Source organism: Simochromis diagramma, unplaced genomic scaffold, assembly GCF_900408965.1.
Source record: "Simochromis diagramma unplaced genomic scaffold, fSimDia1.1 OVJJ01000343.1, whole genome shotgun sequence".
Taxonomy (NCBI): Eukaryota; Metazoa; Chordata; class Actinopteri; order Cichliformes; family Cichlidae; genus Simochromis; species Simochromis diagramma.
Genome location: NW_024386831.1, coordinates 3,288,542 through 3,310,530, shown reverse-complemented (window position 1 = coordinate 3,310,530; position 21,989 = coordinate 3,288,542). Strand labels below are relative to the sequence as shown.

At 43.6% G+C, this 21,989-nt stretch overlaps 4 protein-coding genes across 12 annotated transcripts; 2 read left to right on the top strand and 2 right to left on the bottom strand.

Moving 5' to 3' along the window:
- Nucleotides 1–109: 109 nt before the first annotated feature.
- osgepl1 (O-sialoglycoprotein endopeptidase-like 1) lies at nucleotides 110–4,382 on the bottom strand. Of its 3 annotated transcripts, none has more exons than XM_040027510.1 (8): nucleotides 4,101–4,382; nucleotides 3,047–3,253; nucleotides 2,556–2,943; nucleotides 1,364–1,568; nucleotides 1,135–1,283; nucleotides 574–704; nucleotides 410–481; nucleotides 110–295 (listed from the first exon to the last, which is right to left on the bottom strand). In XM_040027510.1, exons 2-8 carry the CDS (start codon nucleotides 3,232–3,234, stop codon nucleotides 211–213), a joined length of 1,218 nt encoding a protein of 405 aa, XP_039883444.1. In that variant the 5' UTR covers nucleotides 3,235–3,253; nucleotides 4,101–4,382; the 3' UTR covers nucleotides 110–210. The 3 variants fall into 3 exon arrangements, with proteins under 3 accessions (XP_039883444.1, XP_039883443.1, XP_039883441.1); XM_040027509.1 differs by lacking the exon at nucleotides 4,101–4,382 and adding an exon at nucleotides 3,679–4,076; XM_040027507.1 differs by lacking the exon at nucleotides 4,101–4,382 and having other exon boundaries at nucleotides 3,047–3,264.
- alkbh6 (alkB homolog 6) lies at nucleotides 3,158–6,395 on the top strand. 5 transcript variants are annotated; one of them, XM_040027517.1, is made up of 2 exons: nucleotides 3,158–3,269; nucleotides 4,789–5,964. In XM_040027517.1, the coding sequence occupies exon 2, from the start codon at nucleotides 4,794–4,796 to the stop codon at nucleotides 5,496–5,498; it is 705 nt and encodes a 234-aa protein (XP_039883451.1). In that variant the 5' UTR covers nucleotides 3,158–3,269; nucleotides 4,789–4,793; the 3' UTR covers nucleotides 5,499–5,964. The 5 variants fall into 5 exon arrangements, with proteins under 5 accessions (XP_039883451.1, XP_039883450.1, XP_039883449.1 ...); XM_040027516.1 differs by having other exon boundaries at nucleotides 3,212–3,325; XM_040027515.1 differs by lacking the exon at nucleotides 3,158–3,269 and adding an exon at nucleotides 3,609–3,721 and having other exon boundaries at nucleotides 4,789–5,771.
- Nucleotides 3,169–8,716, top strand: adat3 (adenosine deaminase tRNA specific 3). 3 transcript variants are annotated; one of them, XM_040027513.1, is made up of 2 exons: nucleotides 3,169–3,269; nucleotides 7,170–8,716. In XM_040027513.1, the coding sequence occupies exon 2, from the start codon at nucleotides 7,197–7,199 to the stop codon at nucleotides 8,217–8,219; it is 1,023 nt and encodes a 340-aa protein (XP_039883447.1). In that variant the 5' UTR covers nucleotides 3,169–3,269; nucleotides 7,170–7,196; the 3' UTR covers nucleotides 8,220–8,716. The 3 variants fall into 3 exon arrangements, with proteins under 3 accessions (XP_039883447.1, XP_039883446.1, XP_039883445.1); XM_040027512.1 differs by having other exon boundaries at nucleotides 3,214–3,325; XM_040027511.1 differs by lacking the exon at nucleotides 3,169–3,269 and adding an exon at nucleotides 3,609–3,721.
- Nucleotides 8,717–9,235: 519 nt separating this feature from the next.
- sympk (symplekin) lies at nucleotides 9,236–21,535 on the bottom strand. Its single transcript, XM_040027496.1, has 27 exons — nucleotides 21,365–21,535; nucleotides 21,097–21,205; nucleotides 20,725–20,790; nucleotides 19,019–19,072; nucleotides 18,861–18,934; nucleotides 18,640–18,766; nucleotides 18,282–18,531; nucleotides 18,029–18,199; nucleotides 17,600–17,839; nucleotides 16,265–16,416; nucleotides 16,029–16,179; nucleotides 15,716–15,935; nucleotides 15,376–15,526; nucleotides 15,050–15,285; nucleotides 14,284–14,365; nucleotides 13,880–13,993; nucleotides 13,635–13,782; nucleotides 13,009–13,169; nucleotides 12,729–12,837; nucleotides 12,544–12,644; nucleotides 11,674–11,764; nucleotides 11,495–11,596; nucleotides 11,224–11,411; nucleotides 10,965–11,141; nucleotides 10,757–10,867; nucleotides 10,430–10,588; nucleotides 9,236–9,529 (listed from the first exon to the last, which is right to left on the bottom strand). The coding sequence occupies exons 2-27, from the start codon at nucleotides 21,163–21,165 to the stop codon at nucleotides 9,368–9,370; spliced, it is 3,666 nt and encodes a 1,221-aa protein (XP_039883430.1). The 5' UTR covers nucleotides 21,166–21,205; nucleotides 21,365–21,535; the 3' UTR covers nucleotides 9,236–9,367.
- Nucleotides 21,536–21,989: the final 454 nt, after the last annotated feature.

The following is a 21,989-nucleotide window of genomic DNA, read 5'->3' as shown; positions in this document are numbered from 1 at the left end:
AGGACAAAAAATATCCATCTAGCTACTGAAACGTTTATAAATAAATATGAAAACATTTAAAAGTAAAAAAATTTAATAAATAAAAGAAATACTTTTTTTTTTAACAAAACCAGTTTCAGAAAAAATATTTATTAATAAATATCTGTATAATGTCCTTTTTAGATACAGTACTGTTATACACTGCTTTGGGAAATCACAATGACAATGACATCAGCTAGGGATCTTCATCTTTAAGGGTGGCAGCCTGATCGCGGCGGCCTTCACCTCCGCTGTGATGTCAACGCCCAGCGGGGCCCTGCAACACAGCATCAATGAGCCAGTGTCGATTTAACCGGGGGGGGACGACACACACTTTAGAAAGAAAACTTAAAAGAACAATAAAATAAACCTCGTGAATAAATAAACTGACCTTGGCTCGTAGCAAACGTCAACATCTGGAGCCAGGATCCCTTTTCCTTCTCTCAGCCGCTCCACGCCGTTCCTAGTTTTAAAAATGAAAAATTAAGGAAAATGTTTTTCTCATCCTAATCTAAGAAAATTAAATCCGATTGGCTGACAGGACAGTAAATGCACCATGCAATCATCACTCCGTTGTCAGTGCAGAACTTTGCAGGAGGGCAGATCAGATGCAGACCGGTCATCTCCGTGACAATCGTCAGAGCTTTTCGGATGTACTGGTTGCTCGCAACTCCCCCAGAAAGCACCTAAACGTAAATCAATGTAAAGTAAAGGACTAGTTTTACTTTATATTCTTTTCACTGTGAACACATTATAAGAAAGCAGCACAAACAGAGACATGTTTATTAAATCTATGGAAGAAATCTTTGGCTCCCGAGGATCGTTTGTACAGAAACCGACCTCATTACCAGAAATTTAGATCTTGTTTAATATGAACATCCCACCAGTGAACATGAGACAAAATAAGGTAAGGTATAATAAGTAATGATCCTGTGACTGAAAGGTGAATGTGACTATAGAAAGAAAAGTTAAGGTTAAAGCACTTTAAGCTCAGGAAGCTTTAAAACCATTCTAAAGATTTCAGCTTTGCATGATTCACAGTTCAAAATAATCCTTCTTTGAGACAATTTTCTTCTGACTGGCTGCAGGTGGGTGGGGATATCCCAGCAAACTCACCAAGGTGGGGCTGCTGGGCGGCAGCAGGCCGTTTGCCTTGCAGAACAGGATGGCGCGGTGTGTGCGCTTCGCCAGGTGGGCGGCGACGGTGTGCTGAGCGGCAGCTGCAATATCATTCACACATTTCAGCAGTGTCCCCTCTTCCACACCTACAGAGGGAGGGGAGGAGAGCCTAAAAGTCAGAGGTGAATCGCTGCTGCAGGCGTTATGGGGGAAACGGGGCTCGTACCTTCCTCTGCTTCTTTTTTCATTATCGTCATCGTAATCTGATTTCTGAGTCCAGCAAAGGAAAAGCAGCAGTCGTGCGTTTGTCCCATTGGTGTCCTGAAAGAGAACTTCGTCCTATCGCCGTCCCGAGCGAGCAGCTCTATGGCCTGGCCTCCGCTCAGCGAGGAGCACTGCGGGTGTTTGATGAGGGACAAACGTCTCGCCACCTGTAGGTCACAAAAAGTTTCATCTGCATAAAGAACTGAGGCTGTTGATGTTTCTCAAACTTCCAGCAACTCTCTTGCTTTGATCTCATGTGGGCTAGACCAGTGAAACACCTCTTGCTGCCAGTATACAGAAATGTAACTACACGTTTAATCAATGAAATATCTTGAGAAATCTGTCTGCACGTCTCTTTGGGCTTAAACTGTAAGAAGTAAATGTGTAAAATTACAAAAAGCTATCATTTAATGGAATATGAATAACCATTGGGGAGATAAAGATAACCCCAATGGTTATATATGACGACTGAAAAAAAAATTTTTTGTCTGATTTTCAGTATTGCTCTTATTGTGAAAGGACTCAAGGTTCTCTCATTGATCCTTCCTGAGCCCAGCCTCCCCAGTGGTCCCTATCCTGGATCACTTTTATGTAAAACACACTACGGACATGAAAAATCAGGATTTTGTGTTTTGGAAGTGAAAGATTTTCTCAACTTCTTGTGCTTTTGATTTTGTGGACTTCCTTCTCCAGGATCCCAAATCCTAATCTGTCTCCCTGTATCTGAGTCTGTCAGACAGCAGGGTCTCTAACACTTCTCAGTCTGCAGTCACCATGCCAACTGGTCCCCACAGGTGTGTGTGGCAATGTCACAAAACTAATTCATCATGTGGACGACACCTTGATAACTTTACAAAGGCTGGGTTAATGACCTCAGACCTGTAGCTCTCAGCCCCGCTCTGATGAAATGCTTGTAAAGGTCATGACACACACCTTCACTTCCTGCCACCCTGGACTAGAAGGTCAATACCACCCTCTGCGCTGCACTGACACACCTGGAACATCAGGGGTCGTGTATGAACGCTGTTTTTAGTCTCAAATTTGGGACTTCTTAACAAAGTGACCACAGGCCCTTACAGAGGGGACTTACAAATAACGGGATTCTAGTCTATCCTAAACATGTAAATTAGTTTTGGATGTCATTACGGTCTCACTTTATCTAGAGTATCTCCGGGAGCTTCATCCAGAGCGTGACCCAAAAGCAGGAAGTCATCGACTCCCCGGGCCACAGCGAGGAGTGAGTGGCCTCCGGACACGAGCAGCACCAGGAAGGGGAAGCTGACGGGCTGGAGCATCCTCACAGTCAGGGCGTGGGCCTCCATGTGGTGGATGGGGATGAATGGCTTGTCATGCCGCCTCACCAACTGCCGAGTGAACTCAAGCCCAACACCCAAGCTCAGGGCCAGCCCGGGCTTCACTGTGGTGGCGATGGCGGCCAACTGGCTTGGGGCCACGCCACTCCTCTCCAAAGCCTCCTGGACCACACGCTCAATGTTCTCCCTGTGGAGCTGCTGGGCCACGGTAGGTATGATGCCTCCAGTTCTGCAGGTTTGAGAGCATGTCAGGTTACTCTGTTTATCTATGACGATCGCTGCCAGTTTTTTACAGCCCCTAACAAGCAGTGACCTTGACCTCTGACACCTACCTGAGATGCACCTCCTTCTGTGAATGCAGAGACTCTCCCAGTATGGCGCCAGTCTCATCCAGCACAGCCGCTCCCGTGTCATCACAGCTGGTCTCGATGCCCAGAACCAGCCTAGAGCAGGAAGCAGTGTGACGGAGTGTGTATCCGAGCTGCAGCAGCCTCAGAGCCTTCACTTTACTGCGGAACATCTTCCCGAACTAGTCACACCTGTGAGGACAGGCAGGTAATACCTCAGGGTGACTTCACAGCAGTTCCTCAAGACTTTAAACTAACATAATGGTAAGCCATGAATAAGTTCTTAGAGTTCAGGAAGCATGATAAACAACTGTATCTGTCCAGAAAACGTGGGTTAACCCAAGTTTCTGTCCTGCTTCGCCTCGCTGTGCTACATGTAAATAATTCCGACTACCCCAAACTCTGTGATTAAAAACACAAAACTGACAACAAAAAGGTGAATCAACAAATTTGGCATTAATACTACTTAAAACATTTCTAGAAACTCAATAATAGAAAACGTATTTCGAAAAAATAAGGCACAGGTCCAAAAAGTCGACGCTTCTTTCTCTTCCGGACATTTTATTTCGGTGCACAAACACGTTATTGCGGATGGCGTCGGGCTGTTGGGATTTTACCTGAAGAAACGGAATTTTCATCAGATTATTTATGTCTAACCAGGTAAATCAGGTTCTTCTGCATGCTCTCCGTCGCAGTGTGCCGTTTTTAGAGTTCCTGCAGGTATCGAGTAGCCTCTAAACCCGGAATTCTTTTTAAAATCGCCCGTTTCCGTACAGTAAACTTGCCTTTGCGTTGCCTTTGGGGCCACACAGAATGTCGGATTTCTGTCTTGCGGTAAATAATTCAAGAAATAAAAAATGTAACCGATATTAATGTGAAAGGTAGGAATTCTTTTACAAAGGCACAATATTCATAATAATTTATTTGACTTAAATAAAACTATTATTTATCTATCTTTCTTTCACGGAGTCATAAACTCACACAGCGCCGTTTTAGCACTTAATTTAACGAGCAATTACACACACACGCGCACACTAACTTTAAAGCTTGGTGTTGTTGGTTTTTGCTGACCAAAAATCATCGGATTTGGATGTCGAGAAAAAAGTTTTTACGACACTGGAGCTCACGTGACCCGCGACTTTAAAGGCAGCGTCGTGTTTCTTTTTCTTGTTTTTCTCGAATTTTTCTGTTTTTAACTGCAGAACAAACAAAAGGCAGAGCCTGCTGTTGAGTGAGTGAGAGGTTTTAATGATCATTCAGTCTGAGTGAAGCTCCGTGTATGATGGGCTGTGGACACAGAGAGGAAATTCATCGGATTAAAAAAAAAAGGCTTTTCTAACTCTATGGACAGAAATTCAGAGATTAAAATTCACAAGTTTACAACTTTAATTTCATTCTTCATTTTATGAATAAAAATCTGAATTTTAAAGTAAGTTTAAGTCTAAGGGGAAGGGGAAATAAATCTCAATTGTAATTTTAGAGAAAAAACATGGGAACGCAGCAGAGAGTATTCATTACTTCTCATTAATTTAGTACAAAAATAACTGAAAATGCACCTTTTTAAAATAAAATAAAATAAATGTATTTAATTCATTTTAATAAACTTAGTTTTTTTTTTTTTTTAAAGTTTAATTTAATATAAATATTAGTGAACCACAGAAAGACTGCTTTATTATTTTTATTTATTTTTTCTGGGTTTTAATGAGTTTCATGTTAACTTTCTTAAGGAGGCATGGAGCGCCCAGCATGTATTTTGGAGGAGTTGAAGCAGTTTGTCGTAAGCGAAGCTCCGCCCACAGCGTATTGTGTTCCAGATTTCATATCTGAGGACGAGGAGTCGTACCTCCTCCAGCAGGTCTACAGGTCTCCAAAGACTAAGTGGACTCAGTTGTCGGGCCGGAGGCTCCAGAACTGGGGAGGGTTACCACACCCCAAAGGCATGCTGGGAGAGCGGCTTCCCGATTGGCTCCAGACGTACTGTGAGAAGATTTCGTCTCTGGGCGCATTCAGTGGGAAAACGGCCAATCACGTGCTGGTGAATGAGTATAAACCAGGAGAGGGGATCATGCCCCACGAGGATGGGCCGCTGTACCACCCCACCGTCACCACCATCAGCCTGGGCTCTCACACCCTGCTGGACTTCTATACGCCGCTCAGCAGCACTGAGGGCGCCGCACCGCAGACAGCGGAGAGCCGCTTCCTGTTCTCGCTTCTGGTAAGGCCACGAAGCCTTCTCATCCTGCAGGATGAAATGTACCAGCGCCTCCTTCACGGTATCCAGGGGCGCGAGCAGGACACGCTGACCGAGAAGGTGGTGAACCTGTCTGCCGCCGGGGCGCAACCGGGTGAGGAGCTGAACCGAGGCACCAGGGTGTCTCTGACCATACGGCACGTGCCCAAGGTCATCAAGACGAAGCTGGTGCTGGGAAAGCGATGAAGAGCGATAGAGCTGACACTACAGCACAGTGATGGAGTTTCAGTTCAGATGGATTCACCGAGTGAATATTAAAAGGATTTTAGCATCTGTGTGTAAAACGACCAGAACTGATCACCACTGAGTCTTTAAGTTTTATGTTTTAATCAAGTAATCTGATGCACTTTCACACCTGGAATAATTTATTTGGAGTTCATCAGATGTTTGTTTATGTGACAGATGAAAATAAATACGACCATAAGCTGTGTGTGCGCCGTGGGTTTGCTTACAAACACATCCACCAGTCTGTTAGTCTGTCTTAGTAAAGTGATGCACCGCCATGTGCTGCCAGCATGGGCGTGAGACACAGTTTAAAAGTCCAGCAGAGGCCGGATACTCAAAGAGCAGAACTTTAAAGTCACACAGGTCATGCAAAACTTCCATTAGAAGTAGTGGACAGAGCGATTAAACATGCACGGCCATTCCTGTGGTTTTACGTATCAGCAGGTCTTAAAATTATTTAAATAGATGAGCAACAAAACATGACACATTACACAGTCTCATTATTTAACATAAACTGAACAAAAGTGAAGAAACAGTGCTGTGAAAACTCAGTATGTCCTCATCGCTTCCACACGAATTCGGAATAACTATCGTCTGGAGCATTCAGGTGTGTTAACACAATCCAACAATCTTCCCAGGAGTAGATACCCCAACACATTCACTCCAAGGTCAGACTGAGAAATACTTAGAGAAAAAAAATCCAAGAGCTCCATGTCGGACCCAACCGGCTTCAGGCAGCTAAAGGTTAAAGTTCAAGACTGAAGAAATATGCTTTGTTTGGAAGGGTTACCTGGAGAAAGCCTTTTCTCTCTAAAAAAGAACATGGCAGCACGGCTTAGGTTAGCAAAGCTGCATCTGGGCAGTGTCAGAGGTCTGTGCATAAATGAATGTCTGCAAACACCAGAGAACTGAAGCCAACGCTGTAAAGAAAGGGTGGGTCAAAGTTCCTCCACAACAGTGTGAAACACTTGATCATAAAAGCATGACTTCAAGTTTTGGCTATTACGCCACCAGGTAAAGGGAGTTAAACAGAAAGAGTGAAACATTTTGGAGATCAGAGTAACGTGGACCCAGAGATACTCGAGGTGGTTTGAATCCATAAAAACACAGTTTTGATTAAATGAAGAAACGTGAATGAACGTCAGTTTGAGTTTTCATGTTTTATTGTTGATCAACGAGAGATAAGAGAAATACAAAACCCCTCACGGTACCTTTTAATTTGTCACGTGTATACAGGTGTGTTTCCTAGTTAGAAACTACATAATGGAGATGATGTCATATGTAGGTTGTCCACCAGGGGGCAGTGTTTACATATTTACTTTAAAGTGCAGCTTCCCTGTTATTTATATTTGTCATAAGCTCAACTTGGGAGGATGGTTTTGAATCAATACTAATAATCTTCATTTTAATTATTTATTAAATAAAGATTTGCAGTTTTTTTTTTTTTTTTTAATAAACATGACTTGATTTATGGGAAAAAATGTCAATATCTCTATCTTCACTCCCACCACACTGAGAAGGTTAAAACATTGAAGGTTGGAGGGAAACCCTGCAAACATGATTTCTGGGAGAGCCGTCCCTGCTGGAAGCCAGGTTTGATGAGTAACTGAAGGTTTTGTCATGTGCTGACAGGACGATACCGGAAAATCAGAGCCGCCGATGAAGCGCTGGAAAGGCTCGCCGTGTGATGTCGACTCCTGGGTCGCCCTTCCAGTCCTGTCAGATGAGCAGTCGCAGGATGTCGAGCTGGTGGAGGTGTACGCTGCGCCCATCCTCGACAAGAAGGAGACATCTCGGCTCGTCAGGGAATTGAACAGCCTCTGTCCGCTGAGCGGCCTTCAGCACGTCAAGAGGGTGCGGCCATGCAGGGAGAGACCCCACCCCCTGGAAGTCCTCGTGTGCCTCGTCAGTGATGTGCCAAAAATGCAGGTGGTTAGCATTGACTCTCTGCTGCCCTCAGGTGGAATAAATTGCAACGGGTTGGGCGAGCCTTTTGTGGTTAAGGTTCCCGCTCGTGCCCCTTTGACCCGACCCCAGTTTGAGTTAGCGAGCCAACACTGGCCCACGTCCTTTCACGAGGACAAGCAGGTGACAGTCGCCCTGAGAGGAGAGCTCTTCAGCCACCATCAGAAGGAAAGGATACACGCCTACATGGCGTCCGCTGTGACTGCAGCCAGAGAAGGAGGCGTGGCGGGGATGGAGGCCATCGGGGCTGTGGTGGTCGACCCAAAGACGGAGAGCATCATTGCAGTCAGCCACGACTGCAGACGCAAGCACCCTCTTCATCACGCTGTCATGGTCGTCATCGACCTTGTAGCTCGGAGTCAGGGCGGTGGGTTTTATGGTTTTGACAGTTACCCCGCCTGCAGGTTTACTTCAGCGAGCTCAGTTCAAACGGAGGCCCAGATAGAGAACGGCACTCAGCCGTACATTTGCACTGGGTACGACCTTTACGTGACGAGGGAACCTTGTGTGATGTGTGCCATGGCCCTCGTTCACTCTCGGATCGGTAGGGTTTTCTACGGAGTCACTTCAGCTGACGGGGCGTTAGGGTCAAAGTTCAAAATCCACACTCAGAAAGATCTGAACCATCGATTCGAGGTGTACAGAGGAGTTCTGAGCAGGGAGTGTGAGGATCTTCACAGCATGGATGACCACATCAAAAAGGACAGAGGAGAATGAAGCCAACTTTTTATTACACCTTGGAAATGAATTTAAAACTCAGACATGAAAGAGAAGCTAGCTACATTTTCTCTAATGGCCTGCAGGGGGCAGCGACTCGTCAGACGCTGTAAGACTTCTGATCCTGTAGAAGTCTATGAGAAGACAGCCACGTCTCCCTTTGGTTTTTGGCTTCCGAAAACATGTTCCTGATGAGTTAAATCAAACATTCAGTCCAGTTAAATTATGATCACGACTGGAGTCAGAAATGAGGATTAATCAGGACATGCTCATTATATAAATACCTGTTAATCACAAGTCTGTAAAATGTTGATGTTTTAAGCTGAGATAAACTTCAACATCTACTGAGTTAATTATGCTTTTGTATCAGAGATCCAGTGAGAATTTTTTTTATTACATTTTTTATCCAAACCCAGATAAAGAACTTGTGTATTTGTCTCCATCTAGTGGTCAATTAGATTTCCTGCAGTGGTTCAATCCTTTACCTTCAAAGCATATCGGAACATCAGCTCCGCTTTCGCCTGGAAGCTTCTTCGCACAGCTGCCCACACTGAGAGATCTCTAGAGATTTTATTATGCCACAAAACTACTACCTACAGCAGTTATTTAAATCGAAACACCCAATGCAGCTCTTTAGAGATCAAGATGTGGATGTTAGATGTTGATGTTTCCTCAATTCTCCCTCAAAGGTCCCACAATATTTAATCACACATGTATTTAAAAGACCTCATAAGGAAACATAATAAAGGCTAAAAGAGAAAATTCAACAGCTAAATGTATTTTTTTAAAAGCAAACAAACTGGTAAACAATGCCCCCTGGTGGTTGAATTTTTAGCTACATTTTGCAGAAAGTGGTTACTGAAAGTACCTTTAATGTGTCTGAGCTGGAGTGGAAACGTATAGAGAGAGGATGTACATACACCTACAGCCAATTAACCCTCAAATGGATGTCTTTGGACTGTGGGAGGTGCACTACAGATTTATGACATTGATCAGTAATTGAACGGAGTCAAAACTTACGTTAAACCAGTGTGCTGATTTATTTACCAACTTATTATGACGTGGAATGCTTTCATACACAAAATGAGCTGATATTCTTCCCACAAATACAAAATACAAAACAGAAATCCTGAAAACTGAGTGCATCCTTATTCTACATCCTCGCTGGTGTTTCCGGCCTCCTTTGTGACGTCATCAGCTTCAGTGTCTTTTTCGGGCTCTGGCTCCTCTGAAGGTTCGGGCTGAGATTCCTCCATTGGCTCCTCTACTGGTTCTGGTTCAGGTACCGGGGTCTCAGCCTCCGACTCCACCTGGAGAAAATCAAAAGCATTAAACAACTACCTACGAATGGCATGCAGGGCCCTAAGAATCCAGCCACAGCAAAGAAACGTCGCTGTCACAGTTATTAAAGACATGAGAATAAATTGTGACAGTGCCAGAGTGTCTTTTTCTGGATTAGCACTGGATTGGTTTTTATTTTAGCTAATGCTGTGATTTTAGCTTTTCCTTTGCAAATTTTAGCTCATGGAAATGTGGTATTCCACAGGGTTCAACTGTAGGACCACTACAGTTTAACTTAAAAGAAGTGTGTTACTGAAACTATCCCGATGATACTCAACTGTATACTTCACTGTAACTTGATTATTTAAGCCCTGCTGACACACTTTCAGAATATATACAGGATGATATTAACTTTCTACGTTCAAACTTTTTAGAACTCCTGGTTATTTGAGCTAAATTTTATGACTTTCCAGAGCTGGAGTTGTAAGTAAGTTACAGCTGGTATTCCTGTTTAGCCTTTTCAGTGGTCTACTTCCTGTTCTAGTTATTATTTTACCAGATTTTTGCTTTTTTAATGAATTTTATGTTTTATATGCATGTTTTATTTTATTTTTCAGGACTTTTGTTGATCTTTATTTTTTTATTAGCACTCCTTTTATTTTAGATGTTTTTCATTGTTGCTTGTTTTTTGGAAGCAAGCAACAAGGTTTCCTTTGTGCTCTTAAATAAAATTTTGCTTTCTTACATTCAGTTTTAACCAAACTTGAATTCAGTTATGCACTACAATAAAAATAAATCCTCAATTCACAGCAGTTTATAGTTACTTTAAAACCTCAAACATCCGACCTTTTGTATTATCTGCAATCTAAATTAACTCTGGTGCTGAAGCCGCTTTTAAAGCCTTTAACTTGTCGTAGTTTCCTTTTTACCTGTGAGATATTAAGCGTCTCTTCCTGTATTGCTGGTTCAGACTCTTCTTGCTCCATCGGCTCTTCTTCATCTTTCTGAGTGACGGGCTCCAGCTGGACTGTTGTTTCTGGCTCTTTTGGTTCCTCTTCTACAACTGAAGGAGCTGGAGCTGCTTCCATCTGTAGGAAGATGTCACGTTAATTGCATTATTGAGATAATGGAGCCAAGAGGTAAAAGCTAGCTGACCAGAAATAAAGCAGCAGTGCTGGACGGAAATGTAATTTTTACAGATTGGAGATGGCCAATATGTTTATAAACTGCCCTAATTCAAGACATTCAAAAATCACCTGTAGCTCTTGATCTGTTACATCTGTCTCTACGACCGGCTCTGCAGGCTTCGGCTCTGGTTTTTTATTTGCTTCCAGGACCGCCATGATGGACCCGGGGATGTGCGCTTGCTATGTACACAGAGAGAAAAAAAGAAAGTGGGTTGAAAAGGAAGTTCAGGGTGAATTAAAATGTTCAGAGGTGTGTAAATGTGGAAGCAGCTGTCACCTGGTGAGGCGTGAAGGAGTGGACGTGCTGCAGAAGAGGCGCCCTCATCTCCGGGCAGCGCTCGAACACGCTCGTGAGCTGAGCGGGCGGCAGCTGTAAGAGCACGCTGAACGACTGCGGCTTTGTCCTCTGGCAGCACTTCACGAATCCCTCCCACACCTTTGGATACTTCCACACCTGCAGGGCGAAATAATAGGAAGAAGATTAGCTTCAGCAGATGATCTTCTCTGGTTTCCTGCAAGATCAAAGTGTTGCTGACCTGCTTGACGATGAGGCGGGAGAGGATGTTCATCACAAAGCCGCCCAGTCGGGGGTACATGGTGAGAGACTGGATGACAGTGCGCATGAGCAGCATGGGGAGGGGGTTCTGCTCCATCAGCTGCTGCATCACCACCGCCAAAACTTCAGATGTGTACACATTCTTCTCGCCGAAGCAGAAGTTGGTAGCTGTCGGGGAGATGCTGAAGATTAAACGCTGACAACGGTTTGTTTGTCCACGACTGACACATCATGTTTGAGGACTCACTGACCTTTTATGATGGACTTCATGTCACATTTGATTGAGTCTATGTTGTGCAAGGCGATGAGGAGGTCGCCTGGAGTGAGCGGGGACACGGAGGAACTCCCTTCACCTGCAAAACACAAAAAAGTCAAATCTCAGTCCACCACAGGAGGTAGACGAGACAGAAAAGTGATGAAGGGCTCTTACTGTGCTGAGTCCCCAGCAGCCTGTTAAAGACCTCCTTCACTACAATCGGGTTCAGTTTGATAAGTTTGGGAAGAGCCTGGATGACTTCGTTCTGCACGAGAAAAACAAGAAAAACCAGATTGAAAAAAACCCCCAAACTTAACAGGAAACGGTTCACTGAAGGTGTTCTCATAGTACACGTTCCACAATCCGATTATGGAGGCCAAAAGAACTCAAAATAACAATATTAGCTATAAATTAATCTTTTACTCATTTCTTTTTTTTTTGGTAATTAAGTAAATAGAAATAGAAATGTAACAAGGTGGAAGGAGGCTCTATAACCAGAAAAATTATGAGCTCTGATGATGAGGATATCCTTCATTTTGCTGTTGCTCAAAGTTAGAGGGAATTCCTCCATGACGTCATCTCACAGGTGAGCTCTGATATTTACCCGTGGTGTATCTAAATCCTGTTCTTCAGCAACAATAACTATTGTGGTCATCTCATTGGCTTTACTTACTGACAGTGTGTACGCACAAATCAGTGATTTTTCAATGTTTTCGTACCTGAATATGTTCAAATTTAGAAGTTTTTCTGACCGTGTGTACGAACAGACAAAATCCTGACTGTCTTAAAAAGCTTAAATAAAACCTTTTAAAATGAACACTACAACAACTAATTATTATTTTTGCCATTTGGTCATTATTTACAGTTTTCCAAAAAAAAAAAAAAAAAAATATATATATATATATATATATATATATATATAAAAGTAAAATAAACCGTAACCAAAACAAAACACCAAAGGTGGCCCTGAGTGTGTTCATGAACAGCTACAAAGCCAAATTAGCACCTGTCGTCATTCACCTGATGATGAAGAACAATCATTACCTTTTCCAGCCCGTTGATAACGGGGATCAGGAATCGAACATCTGGCACCCGCTTGTGGTAAAGGTCTCGCACCCTCTCCACCAGCTCTGGAGATGGAGGCACTGAGTGGAGGGAGAAAAATTATGTTACCCATCAGCAGAAGAACAGGGGCATATTCAACTGGATTCTGCGGTTCCTGTTTTTACCTTTATCTGTGAGAATGTGCAGGCATCGAGTGACCAGAGTCTCCGCTCCTTTAGGACAGTTTTCCACCAAAAGCAGCAGCTCAGGAGAGTTCATGCCCATCCCACGGATCTACAGAAACAAAGAACAGAAGAGGACTTGATAATAATATTCAGAAAGAGGAGCATTACTTCTTACTTACAGGAGCTACGCCGCTAATTATACAAACTTTGAGTCTTGATATAAATTAATGGCGGATCAAAAATCCGAAAAGGGCTTGAAATGAAGTGAGGAGTGACTTACAGGCTGCTCGATGGCTCGAAGCACGCTGCGTTTGATGTCAGCGATGGCCTCAGTGTAGACGCTGGCGAGTTCGTGGACCAGCCGGTGGTTCAGAGGAAGCAGGGAAAGGTAGAGGAACAGACACTGCCTCATAGTCTCTTCAGTCCAGGGAGCAGCCACCTCTGCCTCAGCAAAAAAACACAGAGTGGAGGTCAGAAAAGTCTGAACGACTCACTTAGTAAGCACCTAAAATGCTACTCTTACACACTCTGTATATAAAAAATGGACTTAGCCACTGTGACATCTCCTGATGGTTTTGTACTCCACACTTGGACAGCTTAATGTCAGCATTTAGGCTGCTATAATGTTGTTTTTTTTGTAGCCAGACGTGGCCATATTTGTACAAAATTGTAAAGTGCTAACGGGCTATTTGCTAATTAGCCAATGCTAGCAAGCTTGTTTTTTCCCCCCCCCCACTTAAACTGAAGCAGAAACAGCGAACAGCTAAAAATGCTCCAAAAAGCATCAACAGCACAAAAAAGTTCTAGTTCAGATTTAATGTGTGGTCACTAGCTGGAACGGCAAATGTTAAAGCGGCCACACCCCTAACTTTAAGCTGGGCTGCTGAGTGCATGCTGAAGGCAAACCTGTGTCTTTGTCGGCCCCGAAGAGCAGAGACGGAGGGTTGGGGTGAACCAGGAGCAGCAGGTAGTTCAGGGCAAACTTTTCGATGTAGTCCCTGAGCTGGTCCTTCTCGTACATGCGCTTCAGAAAAGCCAAGGCAGTGGTTCGCACCTGAGAGAAAAAAAAAAAAAGAAGAAGCAAAAATAAATGACATTTTCTTTTAAAAACACTACCCGAGGGAATTTCAGGGTGAAGACGCATACACCACCTTCTCCTTTTCATGGGAGCTGAGATCCAGGAGCACGTGCAGATACTGAAACTGCCTCGAAGGACGTTTGACGATGAGCTCTTTCAGCGTCGTCATGCCCAAATACACCCGAGACTGAAACACAGGTCACAGTTAACAAGACGTTAACTACAATCCAACGAACCCAACAATCCATAGATGTATATACATGGTCCACCACCTTGCTTGGTGCTGCTTTCTGAGGTTTTAATGGAAGAAGTGGTGCATCAGCGCTTCATCACAATGCGTGTTTTTGTTTTTTTAACATTTCAACAAGATAAAACTGATGAAACCAAGCTGATAAATATCATCCAATCACATCACTATATGCCATCATATCCACCCATGTCAGTCAAGAGGAGCATTATACTGGTGCCGCCATTTACCTCGTCCTCACAGTAACGCCGTATGACTTCCAGTGCCGACTCTGTGATGATCGGCGCCTCCAGCACCAGTTTGGTGAAAAGTCTGAAACGGTCAAAAATCAGCTGGTAACTCAACTGAAAGCAGGTTTAGCAACAGAAGATCAATTCAGCTAAATTTTATTTCTATATCTGTGCCAGAAACCAGATTTGTTCTGTGCAAATATTAAAAGCGCTTCTTCCTGTCCCTGCCTTTCACAATAAAAACCCTTGACATATTCCCTGTGTGACAGTGAACAAAATAGGAGGAGATTTAAGGTTAAAATACGCTTTTATATTTTACTTTTTTACTTATGAAATTCGAACATCACCAAAACAACTTCTGCTCTGATTGTTAAACATGTTCGGGGTTCAGCAGTTCTCTATTATGACCTTCGCAGGCCAAATCAAAAAGTGGGACATTATCATGAATGAAGGACGAGGGATATGAATGCCACTTTATTGGCAAGCAGATGTAATATATTATTGGCCAGTAGTAGCGCTGTGGAGTGTTGGTGCAGGACTCCTGTGAATCATAAACATTAATATAAAACATTTAATATGTCACAACTATCTATTCAACAGGATAAACCTGGATGAACGTGATAATCTGTGAAAGAGAATATTTTCAACACGACTGACTGCACATTCATAAAACTACACTACTGAATGGCATGCTGGGTAATGCTAGCCAACAGTGGGAGGAGCTCTGTGCTGCATTGAGGAGCAGTAAAGAGTGTTGTGCTCTCACCCGTCTCTCTGCTCAGGCTTCTCCTGCAGGCCGGACAGCAGCGTGTACAGACAGTGGTCGTAGCTGTCCAGCAGCCCCGACGGCAGCTGGCTGAGGTAGGTGTTGTACTCCTGATAGAGCAGCGAGAAGGCCAGGTCGCTCCTCGTCCTGATGTCGTCCAGGATGAAGTCCAGCACGTCAGCTTTCATCATCCCGTCGAACTGTGTCACAAGCCGGGAGAGGAGCTTCACCCGGACCTGTCGCACATATTTCAAACCAGGTCATATCATTGCTTCGTTTTTGTTGTTTGCTTCTTAGTGATTATACGACTGGCTGGGGTTACTCACATGAGACATTCCACTTTGAGCAATCGCCTTCTCAGAATGCAGGATGCGCTTCACCGCCTTCGAGGTCAAGTTCTCGATCTGGCTGTCCGATAGCTGCTGGACGATGTCGGAAAGTCGAAATACTTTTTTCCTGCCGCTTGCTCCGGTCATCCTGAAACAACGTAAAACTCGCTGATCAACAATGATTCAGAAGCTTCGGAGAAAAAAATTATTCCACTTCATTTCATAAAAAAATGAAGTGAATATGATAGACGTGAACCTGCCGGGACAGGTCCAGATGTGATGTAAAGAAACATCTTCAAACTGTAGACGGTGACCTTGCATCATTTCCTGAACTCACTTGGTCTGTGCAGATGGAAGGATGGGCTCCGGAAGCCTCTTTACCACCGCGGCTGGAACTTCCGGTGAAGCCTTTTCTGCGTAACCTCCGACCACAGAAATGGCCTGCCCGACCATCACGGCAGGAACTTTGCGTTTGATGAGGAGGTCTTTAGAGGCAGCATCGTCATCATTTTCCTCTTTAACAGCGCCCTCCCCTCTGGCTTTGCACTGCTCAAGTCCTGTGAGACAGACACAGATAACAGTGGCATCTCAGTTCATCTGTCAAGGGTTTCAAGTTTAAGAGATGGGTCACATAAGCTTCTTCTTCTGACCTGGACCGATCCCTGCGGCGGTCATCTGTGTGGCCATCAGCCTGGCCAGATGTTTAATTTGAGCGTCAGTGCCTGCTGACTCCACGGGTGTGTATGTGGCTTGGAAGGAGGCTGGCATGATATCAGGCAGGTAGACCATGCTGATGAGCACCTGAAGAGTGACACAGGGGGTGTGAGGTGAGCTGTGAGGCAGTTTGGGTTAAAAGGAAAGGGAGCACAATAAAAATGTTCCTCACAAGGTTGGCCACGTTCTCAGGGGTGAGCAGCGGGTGCAGGAACTCGGCCGTGAGGTCGATGGCGGACTGAGCGACGGGAACAGCGGCCGGCTTCGGAACCGAGAGGGGGGCGGGCTCCTCTTTGTCCTCGTCATCTTCAATAAGTGCCGGCTCTGAATGCAGGCAGAAAAGGTCAGAGGTCAGAGGAATCCAAATTATTTTTTGCACAATTACCAGCTTTTCCTTTAGACTGGAGTCTGAAAATGTTAATGTTAAATGACATTTCTCTCATTAACCCTGGAGAACCCATGGGGTCAAATTTGACCCCATGGGTTCCCTAGTAAACCAATGGGGTCGGATCTGACCCCATGGGTTCTCCAGGGTTAAACATGCTCTACAGTTTACAGCAGATCTGAAAAAGCTACAAAAATTCTAAAACGAAATAAAAGTGCTTTAATACAGCTATAAAAAACTTTGTGCTTTTCACACATTTCTGCTCATGTGTAGCCATGCTGACACCACCACAACAGGAATAGTGAATTCTAGTGAAAATATGAAGGTTTTTGTGATTTCACTGCATTTTCATTACCCCAGGCTGCATGGTTAACACCTCTGCTACAGACACAGGCTGTTCATCATTAATCTGCAGCTATTTTTGAGATTACAAACACTTTTAATTTCCACATTATTTCACCTGGTTCAGATTTTTGACTTAAGAGATTAGACAATGGGTTTCTAATGGTTTCTAATTTAGAAAGCGATAGTGATAAATTTCTATTTCCTAAATGCAGTCACACTCAATCAGCCTCTTAAGGTGCTAATGGGTTGTTATAACATGCTGTTAAATGATCAGAAGAGCGCACTCAGTTTTTTCTTCATTGCCAGGGCGATTGTGGCTCATAAGTTGGCAGTTCGTCTTGTAATCGGAAGGTTGCCGGTTCGAGCCCCGGCTCCGACAGTCTCGGTCGTTGTGTCCTTGGGCAAGACACTTCACCCGGTGGCGCCAGTGTCCGGCAGCCTCGGCTCTGTCAGTGCGCCCCAGGGCAGCTGTGGCTACAATGTAGCTTGCCATCACCAGTGTGTGAAAGTGTGTGTGTGAATGGGTGGATGACTGAATGTGTAAAGCGCTTTGGGGTCCTTAGGGACTAGTAAAGCGCTATACAAATACAGGCCATTTTGCCATTTACCATTTCATGTCTCAAACATGATTCATGAACAGAAGCTGCTCTTTAGCACCAAATGATTAGACTTCAACCACAACAACTGACAACTTAAACTGAAGTGCACTTTGTCAATTAACTATCCGACCAAGTTTAATCACAATCCGTGGATCCAGGTTAGCCTGAAACCACTCACCCATCTTGACCTTCTTTCCCTCGGTGTATTGCTCTTGGCGAGGCCTCTTTCGCTGCTCTCGTGGCACAGGCGTGGAGCGGGTGATTTCGCTTTGGGGCATTCCCAGGTCCAACAGCAGGGTGCTGATCTGACCGTGAAACTCCAGGCTGCAGGGATGCTTGAGAACCGCCACCAGGTGGAGCTTCAGGTTCTTTCGCACGCTGCTTACCTGAGACTTTGCCAGAGTGGGGGGCAAGTTTGCTGAAAAATGAAAGTGTAGAGGAAACATCTTGTAATTGAGTTATTTAGCAGCTGCAGCCAGACTGTGAGAGGTCATAGTAAAGCAATATATCCTCTGATGTTATCAAACCTGGGAAAAACATGCTTTGAACTGATATCAGGCCGATATAACACTCTAAAGAGTGAGTGTGAAGTCTGAGAAGAGCTCACCGTGTAATGTCTCATACGCCTGCACCACTTCTGACATGAACATTGGTCTCTGGCGAGCGATGGTGGCCAGTGAGCCCAGCGCTGTGGTGAGGTTAATGCTGGATATGGCCGGGTGGACCATGAACTTAAGCAGCTTCTCCAGCGCCGTCTTTCCCTCCTCACACAGCTCATCTGTTTGGGAAAAAGCGAAGACATCAGCCTTAAAAGGTGAACGTCACCACCTCAACACATGACATTAGTCCAGTATCTGTACCGTAGTGAATGTACGAGTGATCTGTGGGAACTTTGTCCAGGCTGATGTCGCCTTCCTGTCGCTTGGGGACGTCAGAGTCAGCTGTCCGCGGTGAAAGAGTGATGATTAAAGATTCGGTAAACTTGATGGCGTGAGTACGAACGCCGTCGTTCTCAGAGTCCAGCAAGGCCAGAACATCCCCTTTCATCTGTGTGACAAGATCCCAGCACGCCTCCTGCATTTCTGACACTGCTTTGGAGCGCACCAACCACTGAGACAAGAAAAGATAAAGGAAGTGAAGACGAAGTGAAGAACAGAAACTGATCGCATAAAGAAAGAAATGGTAGAAATGAAGCAGGGTAAATCTGACTCTTTGTACCTGAAGTGTGACTTTATACAGCTGGGTGAGGGTGAGGATGGCTTTCTTCACCACATTCACACTTTCATCCTTCAGCAACATGTTCAGGTTGGCAATGAGTCTGAGGAGGAGCTCGTTGTCTCTTTTACTGAAAGCAGGATAATAAAACAGTAAAAAATCTCAAATGCTGACCCTGACTTTAAAAACAAACAAACAAAACAACAGCAGGTCTGAAAACTCACCATGCCTCCTCGATGAAGCCGATCACAAACTTTTTCACTTCGATGGACTTGTCTGTCTGGAAAGCGATCATCTCCTACAGGAAAAAAACAAAACAAAAATGAGGCAAATTTAAATGAAACTACAGCTGGTTATGAGAGACAAATACTTGCTTACTTACATCCAAAAAATTGTCGAGAAGAGATGGATCCTTGTTGATGATGAGTTCCTGGACCTGAAGGTTAAATACATGTACTGAATCAATGTTCTTGTGCATTCCTGTGTAAGTGGATTAGACACCAGTCTACACGGTTGCACTGAGATCTTCTGATCATTTCCAACTCCATATTGGACTCGGCTAGACTAGCTTTGCACAATTCACAGTTAAAAATAATCAATTTTTGTCTTATACTCAATCCATTGTGCAGGCCCTAAGTTCGTCCTCTCTGTTGTTGTTTTAGCCCCTCCCCCTTTAAGTCAGTTTTCTTCTGATTGGCTGCCCCTCATAAATAGAATATCTCAGCTGCAGATATGGGTGAGACTTCAACACCATGCTCTGGCACCATAGTAGTGTATAGTTAAACTTGTTTACAGTGAAATAAACAGGAACATTTTTTTCATGTAGGTTACAGGACAATAGTTTTACTGGTCTGGCACTCTTAAAAACAAACTGGGCTCTAAAACAAGTTTGACACTCCTGGTTTAGAGCTGTCTGAAGCCTTCTGGCTCACAGGGATTACCTGCACATACAAAACCTCATTAGTGGAAATTTTGTACATGTTTAATATAAACATCCATTGCTGGAAAACATGTATGGGACAGAAAATCAGGAAAACCAAAATGGCTCCACTATAGAGTTTATAATTATATATGTTTAGCAAAAATATCACACGTGTGACTTTCTGCCAGCAGCCTGGTGTAGGTTTAAAACAAAAAAAAAGCTTTTTGATGCTAGATCCAAAAAGATATGCTGACAGTAAAAAGTTTGTTTAAGCCTGCAAGTCCAAGTCATCATCTACAATAACTCAAACTGCTTTCAGCTGCACCTTTTAGGGATCATCCAGCTCATCCTATCCCTGCATCCTACTCTGTCACATCTCTTTACAACATCCTACCTGTACATTTACCTGTACATTTTAGGATCGTTTTTAAAGTTATTTCTTTATTTTTAAATCGGAGCTACTACAACCATATACCCCTGCCCGTTCCCTTAGGTCCACCAATCAGCAGCTCCTTAAGGTGCCAAAAACTAAGTATAAATTTAGAGGTGATCGTGCTTTTGCTGTAGCTGCTCCAAAGTTGTAGAATGATCTGCCCTTGCATGTTAGGCAGGCCTCTTCTCTTTCTGAGTTTAAAACTCTTCTTAAAACACATTTATTTGCTGAAGCCTTTGGCACTCTCTAAGGGGTTGACTCAATTTGTTTTAATATGTTTTATTTTATTTATTTATTTTATCTTATTTTGCTTATGCTATTTGTATATGTACAGCACTTTGTGAACCCTGGTTTTATGTTAAAGTGCTTTATAAATAAAGCTGGTATGGTATGGTATGGTATGGTATGGTATAGTATCCATAAATCTCCTCTGAGGTCCTCCTCTTTATCTCCTGCCTGGCAGCTCCATCTTCAACATCTTTTGTCTTATATATCCACTATTGTTCCTCTGCAAATGTCCAAACCATCTCAGCCTTGCTTCTCTAAATTTGTCTCCAAAGTGATTAACCTGAGCTGTCCCTCTCTCTGACAAACTCATTTCTAACCCTGTCCTTTCTGGTCACTCCCAGTGAAAATCTGAACATCTTTAGATTCTCTACCTTTCTCCACAGCCTGTGGTAAGGGCCGTGCTCGGTCTTTTGTATCACAGAGTTAAAAAGTCCAAGCTACAAACCTGTTTGAGCACATTCAGCTTCTCATCTGTGGGTATCAGAGCAGCCTGATTCAGGAGCTCCACAACCTGGAAGGAGAAAGCAGACCCCCATTACATTACAGTTGATTTAATAAAGGCACAGCTGAGAGATTTTCTAATTTAGGACAAACCTACTGTATGTGTACTTGTTGCTGCACCTTTCAGCAAGGTAAATGTAAGACTTTTAAAGCCCTTTTTGTAAAAAGCTTTTCATTCTGGCAAAAAAGTGGTCTATTGCCGTTGAAAATGGTCGTCATTATTATAATCACAACTGTTGTGATTTCATCCAGTTTTTAAACCATAAAATCCATAAATCTTCCCCTAAAATGTTTATCAGCGATCACAAAAACGTACCTTCTCGCTGGTGGTCATATCGATGACAGCGGGGGCCTCAGAGTCCCCCTCCTGTGAAGAGAAGTCCATGTTGTGACCCTCACGCTGGTGATAACATGCTCCAAAGATCCTGTAAACACACGAATAATAAGGATGCTATCTGTGTTATTATACCAGAGTGCTAAACGCTGTTTATTAGCCTTTAATAAGACGCTCCTGTTAGCCTTGTGCTAACGGCGGGAGCTGCTTTAACTCCCTTTATGCAAACACATGTGCAAAAGCTACTTACCGTTTAACCCTGTCTTTAATTTGTTCTTCCAACAACAACTGAATATCCCGGGTGTCAAGAACGTATAAACGCAGGAGGCGTCTTAAGCTAAAGCACTAAAACTCTTCTAGCTCATAATGGACGCAGCCATGTTTCACCGAAAAAAGCGGTGTCAAGCTACTTCTTCGACGGTTGGGAATAAGCACGCGCAAAAAAAAAACAACGGCCACTAGAGGAGACACCTGCGCCACTACAACAACAGAAACCTGCTGTTCAGATAAAATTAGCATTCAAGGACTCATATTCAAGGATTGAAGGATTTTCATTTTCGTCACATTTACGACAAATTTACACAGATGAGGTGAAACGGAATTAAAAGCCAACAAGAATGAGAACACATCAGAGCAATTTATACAGAAACAATGAACAAAAAATATTTACAGTGTAATTCAATATAAATAACAAAATATTAAGTATAATATAGTTGTATGTATAAATTAGTAAGAAGTATGCATAATGATTGTATTTGTATAGTGCAATGACACAAATGGTTTCTCGCCTGTGGCTGAGCAGTATAGACTACAGAGCACCACCTCTTTGAAGCTCCTATTTTTATTTGTGTTTGTAAATGATGTTTTCTCCACAG

What these genes read in the sequence shown, in the direction of transcription:
- osgepl1 (XM_040027510.1), bottom strand. Translation starts at nt 3,234, where the DNA reads ATGTTCCGCAGTAAAGTGAAGGCTCTGAGGCTGCTGCAGCTCGGATAC. An exon ending in GAAAAAAGAAGCAGAGGAAG is followed by an intron (nt 1,284 to 1,363) that starts GTACGAGCCCCG and finishes CTCCCTCTGTAG; the next exon opens with GTGTGGAAGAGGGGACACTG. An exon ending in GACGTTTGCTACGAGCCAAG is followed by an intron (nt 296 to 409) that starts GTCAGTTTATTT and finishes GCTGTGTTGCAG; the next exon opens with GGCCCCGCTGGGCGTTGACA.
- alkbh6 (XM_040027518.1), top strand. Translation starts at nt 4,794, where the DNA reads ATGGAGCGCCCAGCATGTATTTTGGAGGAGTTGAAGCAGTTTGTCGTA.
- sympk (XM_040027496.1), bottom strand. Translation starts at nt 21,165, where the DNA reads ATGGACTTCTCTTCACAGGAGGGGGACTCTGAGGCCCCCGCTGTCATC. An exon ending in CTTCCATCTGCACAGACCAA is followed by an intron (nt 15,527 to 15,715) that starts GTGAGTTCAGGA and finishes ACGTTGTTTCAG; the next exon opens with GATGACCGGAGCAAGCGGCA. An exon ending in CCCGCCTCATCGTCAAGCAG is followed by an intron (nt 11,142 to 11,223) that starts GTCAGCAACACT and finishes TTCGCCCTGCAG; the next exon opens with GTGTGGAAGTATCCAAAGGT.